The sequence below is a fragment of the Alexandromys fortis genome, unplaced genomic scaffold, assembly GCF_014885135.2.
Source record: "Alexandromys fortis isolate MF-2015 unplaced genomic scaffold, M_Fortis_MF-2015_v1.1 scaffold_56, whole genome shotgun sequence".
Lineage (NCBI taxonomy): Eukaryota > Metazoa > Chordata > Mammalia > Rodentia > Cricetidae > Alexandromys > Alexandromys fortis.
This window is the reverse complement of record NW_026067935.1, coordinates 10848641-10856834: the sequence shown is the minus strand read 5'-3', so window position 1 is coordinate 10856834 and position 8194 is coordinate 10848641. Positions and strand designations below refer to the sequence as shown.

At 43.2% G+C, this 8194-nt stretch overlaps 1 protein-coding gene across 3 annotated transcripts in view; it reads right to left on the bottom strand.

Moving 5' to 3' along the window:
- Nucleotides 1–5214: 5214 nt before the first annotated feature.
- Abcc5 (ATP binding cassette subfamily C member 5) overlaps nucleotides 5215–8194 on the bottom strand; it is a 92710-nt gene continuing 89730 nt past the window's right edge. For all 3 annotated transcript variants that reach the window (XM_050146305.1, XM_050146306.1, XM_050146304.1), the window contains exon 30: nucleotides 5215–6577. In XM_050146305.1, the coding sequence (XP_050002262.1) occupies nucleotides 6476–6577 (102 nt within the window). In that variant the 3' untranslated portion in view covers nucleotides 5215–6475. The remainder of the gene's footprint in view (nucleotides 6578–8194) is intronic.

Genomic DNA, 8194 nt, shown 5'->3' with positions numbered 1-8194 from the left:
GCTATAGTAACTTGCCTTTTAGAACTGATTTCATTGTGTCCCATAGATTTGAGTATGTTGTTTTCATTTTCTTTCAATTTTAAAGGTTTTTAATTTATTTCTGTCTTGACTAATTTTTCATTCAGTAGTGGGTTGTTCAGTTTCCATGAGTTTGTAAGCTTCCTGTTGTTGACATCCAGCTTTAATCTGTGATGGTCAGATAGGATGCATTTGAATTTTCTTCTATATGTTGAGACCATGTCCAAGTATGTTGTCAATTTTGGAAAAAGTTCCATAAGCCACTGAGAAGATATATTCTTTTATGTTTGGGTGAATGTTCTGTAAATATCTGCTAGGTCCACTCGATTTGTATCATTTAACTAGAGCATTTCTGTTTCAATTTTACTGGATGACCTGTCTATTGTAGAGAACGGGGTATTGAAATTTCCCACTATCACTGAGTGTTTGTTTGATGACTTGTATGCCTTTGTGTTTGGTGCCTATATGTTTAGAGTTGCAATGTGGTCAATTTTCCTTTTGATGAGTATGTAGTGCCTTTCCCTATCTCTTCTGATTAGTTTTGGTTTGAAGCCTCTTTTGTCAGATATTAAAGTAGCTACACCTGCTTGTTAGGTCCATTTGCTTGGAATATCTTTTACATCCTTCCCTGCCTCCGATGTCTCTTTAATGGAAATTAATGTTTCTTGTATGTAGCAGAAGGATGGATCCTGTTTTTGAATCCAATCTGTTAGTCTGTATCTTTTTACTGGGGAATTGAGACTACTGAGGTTGAGAATTATCACTGGCAGTTTATTGATTCTGTTATTTTGTTGAAACACACAAATGGAATGCCACTACACTTTGTTGTCGTGCCCCCCTGCTGGTCTGGGATTCTTTACTGTTGCGTTTTCTTGGGTGTGGCTAATCTCTTCAGGTTGAATGTCTTCCTTCTAGCATTATATGTAGACCTGGATGGGTAGATACTGCTTAAATCTGATTTTATCATAGAATGTTTTTCTTTACCGTCTACTATGACTGAAATTTTTGCTGGATAGAGTAATCTCAGCTGGTGGCATCTGTGGTCTCTGATAAGAGTTTGTAAAACATCTATCCAAGTCCTTCTGGCTTTAGACTACACTGAGGAGTCAGGTGTTATTCTAATAACACCTTTTTAATGCTTTTGTTTCCTTTTTTTAATGCTATTTGTTTCCCTCCTTGCAGCTTTTAATGCTCTTGTTTGCTCTGCATGTTTAGTGTTTAATCACTATGTGCTGTGGAGAATTTCTTGTCTGGTTCTAGTTAGTGTTCTACATGCTTCTTCTACTTTGATAGGCACCTCTGTTCTTTAGGTTAGGGAAATTTTCTCTGATTTTGTTAAAAATATTTTCTGTGCCTCTGACTTTTTCTCTGTTACTATTATTCATAGATTTGGTCTTTCAAAGTCCCTGATTTCCTGAACTATTTTAGGCTCAACATTTTCTTTGACTGCCATATCCATTTCTTCTGCCTTGTCTTCAATCCTGAGATTCTCTCTTCCAAATCTTGGATGAGGTTTGGTGAGGCTGTCTCTGAGGTTTTTGAGTAATAATGATAATTATCTAAGTTCATGATAATCTCAACTTAGTGATTCTGTTTTGACTTTCATGTCTTGAACTCTTCATTTCATTCACAGACTACATTAAGGTATTTACTCATATCCTTCTTAAGGCCCTTGAACATATCATAATAGCTAACTTTGAAGTCTTTGTCTTGTGCTTCAGTCATATGGCATTTCTCACAGACTGCTGTAGTAGGGCTGCTAGGTCTGGTGGAGACATACTGTCTTGGGTGTTAATGACAGTATTTTTCTGCTGGTGTCTTAGCATTTGGGTTTGGGATGATTGTGATTCTAAGTGTTGATATCTGGTCTTGTCTTTGTTGGGTATTACATTCCTTGGTGTCTGCTGCCCTCTCTGGAGTGTGCTGGTTTGGGGTTTTTTTCTGAGTTCCCACCATGTCTGTCCACATGGGGTCCCGGGTAGAAGGTGTTTCTAGGTATTGGGGATTGACACAAAGGAATGGGGATGGGCTAGATGGTTGGGGGGGGGGGGTCTGTGAGGGTGCTCAGAAAGGAGGAAAGCTGGGTCTACTGCAAGGTTTGGTAGAGTTTCCAGGGTGTGAAGTCAGAAAGGGAGGACAGAGGCAGCCTGTGAGTGGTCTGCTACAAGGCTAGGGATAAGGCTGGGGAATCTACACTGAATGACAGGAAAGAGAGTAAAGATCACCTAGCCAATGTCTAGCCTGGTGTGGCCATGGGGTTCCCAGGTAGACAGAGTTTCTAGCTTTGGCAGTTGGCTCAAAGGAGTCAGAATGGGTTAGAAGGAGGTGCTGGTAGGGTCCACAGAAAGAAGGAAAGCTGGGCCCACTGAGAGGTGTGGTGGAGTCCCCAGGGAGTGGAGACAAAGAGGGAGGATAAATTCCAGCATGTGGTCTGTTACAGGGCTGGAGGTGAAACTAAAGGCAGGAAGAAGAGTGCAGATGGTCTACCTGACTCCACGGCTGGTAGGGAGTGAATTTCCGGGTATTAGCAGCTGACACAAGGGAATGGGGATGTGCTGTATAGGGTAGAGATGGTGAGTGAAAGTGTCCATAGGAAGGAGCAGACATGGGTGGGCTGAGAGGTTCAGCTTCAGAGACCATTCTAGCTAGGACTTGACCATTACCCTAATTTTCTTAGGGTCCTTCAAAGATGTCAACATCCCTAGACAACAGGAAGCAGTCTAGAGAACACAACGCCCACATTCCCGAGAGAGAGAGAGTGGGTGGTTTTTGGCTATTTGATGGGCTATGGATGTTTGTCAATATTTAGGGGGGGGACATAGAAAAAAAATAGGATAAAAATTTAACTGTTAACCTCAAATATCTTATATTGGTATGAATTTTGGTACACTGATACAAATTTATTTTCGGTGTAATGAATGTATGTTTCTACTCTTGTTTAGGGCATTGTGCATATGCAGCTCATTTAAAAATGTAATGTGTAATTAAGAAATGCAGGTTAGTAGTTAGTCATTTATAATAATCAAGCCTGTAGTCATATTACGTATGTATTGAAGGCCAAACAGATATATTTAAACACAGACAGACAGTCTTCAAAAATCTACAGAATATGGCATTTAAGATGTTTAATAACCTGAGGCTTTTCATGACAGTGAGACACATCTGCTCCTGGCAGCACCAATTTAGAGAGGATGATGGGCAGCAAAGAAACTCCATATGGAGTTTGCATTTACTATGGCAAGGTTAGTCACTGGGCAAAGAAACTGTCCTTGCCTTGACTAATGACAAAAATGCTGTACAGACTGGACAAACAGGACAAAGGAAAAAGACTGTCGAACTTTGCCAAGATAGGGCAAGACAGTCCTCCAAAATTCCTGCTTCACAGAAAAGTCTGCTAGATATTCTAGGCCTATAGGCCAAAGATGGATACCCCAACATTGCAAAAGAATCACCAGTAACTGTCAAGGCAGCCAAGATGCCAGTTGTTTCCATAGGTGTAGAAGTGGCTCGCACTGTTCTTCCTGTTTACTCTGGGGTCTTTGATGAAGACTAGTTATAGTTATACTTTACCTTAGTTATGATAGAAAGTAAATTAGGTACAAAATTAGGATTCACCAAGATAGAATGGAGTATTTCCTTTGAGGCTGCCAAATACAAATGGACTGGATATTGTAAATGTAATCTGTAGCGAGCTGCGTGGTGTCACACCTGATGGAGATGTATAATCAACTCCTGAGATGGCTAAGGCCTGACCTATGCTATGATCACGCAATGATTATCAGCTGCCTGCATATGCGTGAACCTATGGGCAGTGCCCACCTGGCAGTTCGGGGTTGGCAGCCCATGCCTACTTAAGGGCTGGGAGAGGTTTGCCTGGAGAAAGAGAGGGAAAGAGAGAAGGAGAAGGAGAAAGATTACTGTGAATAAAGTCCTGAAAACTGCTGCAAGAAGAGCTCCGGGTGTTGCGTTTTCCTTGCTGGTCGAGGGTGGACGCGACAGTAATCCTTACTTGTTAATTGTTCTTACTGTATATAGCTTTACTATAGTAGAGTTAAAACCTTAGACAAAAACGGGGAATATTCCAAGATATTTGATTACACTGTGTAAAGGTATATCACTCTGCCTGGCTTAAATAAAAACTGAACGGGCTGGGCAGTTGTGGTGCACGCCTTTAATCCTAGCACTCATGAGGCAGAGGCAGGCAGATCTCTGTGAGTTCGAGGCCAGCCTGGTCTTCAAGAGCTAGTTCCAGGATATAAAAGTTATAGAGAAACCCTGTCTCCAAAAAAACAAACAAACAAAAAAAAAAAAACAAAACAAAAAGCTGAATGGCCAATAGCTAGGCAGGCACAGAGGACTCTGGGAAGAAGGGTGGAGCCATGGGAGACATGGAAGAAGCAGGAAAGGCGGATGGACAGTCTGTAGATTAGGTAAATGAGTCTCCGGACAGCATATAAATTAATAGAAATCGGTTAATTTAAGTTATAAGAGCTAGTTAGAAACAAGCCTAAGCTAAGGCCAAGCTTTCATAAATAATAACTCTCTGTCATTATTTGGGAGCTGTTTGGCAGAACAGAGAAAGACTTGCTACAGGGTCTCACTGTGTAGCTTTGGCTAGCCTGGAATTCACTATGTAGACCAGGCTGTCCTCAAACTGACAGAGATCCACCTGCCTTTTGCCTCCCAAGTGCTGCGATCAGAGGTGTGTGCCACCACACTTTGCTAATACTAACTTATTTTTAAAAAGTGATCAGATTAGGTCTAAGAGATAATTTCTGATAATTGGTGGTAGAATCAACATTAGATTAACAATTTAAACACATCCTTTCTGGATTCAGTGTAACACAAAAGCTGTAGGACAAGTACCCTTCTGAAAGAACAGTGACTCTCACTGGGTTAGTCTGAATGAAGTGGATGAAAGGCAGTTACATCGCTTCGGCTGAAACACAACTTCCCGGCCTTGCTCACTCTTCCTGCTCTCTGACCTCTGTAGAGCCGTAAGGCCCATCACACACAGCTGGGGGTATTTGGGGCCCTGAGCCCCCTGCAAACAACCTTTTGCAGATAATTGCATCAGCAGGCGCTAGAACCTGCAGATAATTGCATCAGCAGGCGCTAGAACCCAGGGCTCTAGTACTGCAGAGCATTTCAGAAACATCTCACCCCCTCCGAGAGAACTATTTTATACCACGAGAGTTTTACAAATCCAAAATAATTTTATTCACTTTTTCAGATTTTTGCTTTCATAAGGTGTTTAGCAAACATGCTAAGGCGACAGAATGTCTAGTTGGTCACGACATGCAACGCTGACCACTTGACTGGTGACAGTGGCGACCACACCCACCCAAACTACGGGCCCCAGAGCACAAAGGGGGTCTGCAGGAACACACCAAACCACACAGCAATCAGCAACCTGAGGTAGGTCTCTTTACAGTACAAAAAACTTCTACACCAGTGAGGACACTGGCTAGCAAGAGCTGCTGAGGGCCGCAGACTTTGCAGAGGACACTGACGTGAGGAAGGGCGGACCCCACAATCCTGAGCCCTGTCACTGAACTCTGGAGGTGTGGGATCAGGCAAAAAAAAATGCCACCTACAACAGCAGCAGTGGACCCTAGAGCTGGGAGAGCTCTGTGGTGGCCAGCGCTAGGAACCTGAAGCATGGGACACTGGGAGCAGTCTGGATCTTTAAAAACAACAGCAGGAGGAGGAAGGCAGAAGGAAGCTCTCCCCTCTGAGGAACGCTATGGTTCTCATTCCTGAGAGGGAAAGGGGGTGGGCTTTGCCCCATCACTCTAACAGAAACAGGAAGTGACAGCACAGGAAAGCAGGAGCCCTGAGAAGCCACGGTGCTCTGCGAGGCCTCCCACAGCTCAGCTGCACTGGGTTCCCACTGGGAAGACCAAGGAGCAGGCCGGGAGGGCTCACTGCTGTCGCGTGTCCTCTGGACACCTAGAAAGCCCAGCACCGTGAACCGAGCAGCTAGAGAACGAAACATTGACTTTCAACAGCTAAGAGCAAAACGAGATCTCTAGTGCAGTCGGCTGTACAAAACGATAGAAATGAACGCGCACTGCCCGTAGCGCAGTGCTTGCTTTAATAGAAAATAAACTGCTTACATTTTTCCTGTAAATATAGACTATTTACAGAATTACATATAGACATAGCTACACATATAAAGCTTCATTATAGGCCACTGATACATTTATAGTAATGGTTCCCTGAACCTCTTAAGAGTGCAATTAAGAACAAAAAACTAAATTTCATTTACATGAATAGGGAATAAATACAATAATCAAAATATGATTTTCCCTAAAAGTGAAACACACCGCTAATCCTGAACTGTTGTGTGAGAGATAAAACCGGGAAAGGCAAGGTTTCAGCAGGACAGGATGAGGGGTCCAAACCAGGAAGAGAATGGCAACGCTCTGAGGAGAGACCTCACGGATGGCCTGAGTCAGCCCTTGACAGCCACCTTGTTCTCTGCAGCAGCAAACATGGCATAGAACCTTGAGCTGTCGTTGGACAGAAGGACCGATGGTGTGTCAAACTCCACCACCTGCAAAGAGGAGACATGTCAGGGTGTAACTGGCAACAGTGGCAAACCTCAAAGCCCTGGGGACAGAACAGAGGACAACTGAACTGGCCTACAGCACCCAGGGAGCGAGAGAAAGGTTGGGGAGATTGGATATGTGCTTCCTTCACACACAACCTGTCTCTCGCCTGGGAGAGTATAAAGAAACCCATCGGTACGGCTCTCTAATACAAACTGCTGGGAAAGTTCAGCTCAGGCTGAAGGCAAGCTGACCTGACTCCAGTCAGGAGAGGAAGCACTCAGGATGCCTTGTAGGCAGGTAGAAAAAGGAAGCAAGGGGAGGGGGAGGGAAATGGGAGGCCGTGGCGGGGAAGAGACAGAAATCTTTAATAAATAAATAAATTAATAAAAAAAAAAAGAAAAAGGAAGCAAGGAATAAACACACCCAATGTTCGTTTTCTTGGTTTTTCTAACTTTTAAAAGAGTTGTGTTCTATTTATTATCTACATCCACAGAAATAGCACTTCATATCAAAGTTATAACAGAATCTTAGTACAAGAATCATTCAAACAAGAATAAAGTCCTAGCTAGATTTTTGTCAACTTGACACGAGCTAATGTCATCTGGACAGAAGGAGCCTCAGTTGAGAAGACGCCTCCCTAAAATCAGCCCGAGGCAAGCCTGGAGGGCGTTTTCTTAATCAGTAATTAATGGGCCCAGTCCACCGTGGGCGGTGCCATCCCCAACTGCAGGTTCTAGGCTCTATGAGGACTGAGGACGCAGGCTGAGCATGCCATGTGAAGGAAATCAGTAAGCAGCACTCCTCCATAGCCTCTGCATCAGCTCCTGCCTCCAGGTTCCTGCCCTGTGTGAGTTCCTGTCCTGACTTCCTTCAATGAAAAACAGTGATGCCAAAGTGTCAGCTAAATAAATCCTTTCCTCCCCAGCTTGCTTTTGGTCATGGTGTTTCATCATGGCAATAGAAACCTTAACTAAGACAGATAATCACAGAATATTAATATTAAACTGACTACAATATAAGGGGAAAAACTTAACTTTAAACTTTCTTGAATCAGCTTTCAAGATTAGGCAGAACCTGCCCTTATCAATGCTTCTCTCAATATGTCCCACAAATCAAGAGAGAGTGGCATCGGGGGAGTCACTGGTCTGAGTTCAGTGACAACTCTTCTACCTTCTGTGGTCCTGAGCTCACCTCTAACACACAAATTCTCTCTGCTTCTTCTCACTGTGAAGAATTACTGAGCACTGAAGATGAGACATAGACTCATTGAGCATGCCAGACTACACACAGTAGAAGCAGATATTATGGTGCTATCACTACTATATTTTATAATATGGATATATTATAATACATATTATAACAAGTTACCCACCATACAAGGCTTATTTCACACACACACACAAAGGTATTTATCCACATCATTGTACTTAACAACTAGCTATTGTGCAAAGAACTACAACAGTGAGCATTAATGGGGGCCTGAGGGTGAGTGAGCCTGAGTCCCTTTCTTAAGAGCTCTCCAGGGAGGCCGAGCTCATACAGATGTGTCAGAGATCTACTATGAATGGATGAATAAGGCCCCAGGTGTTGTGGAAGCTTTGACATTTAAATCATGTCCT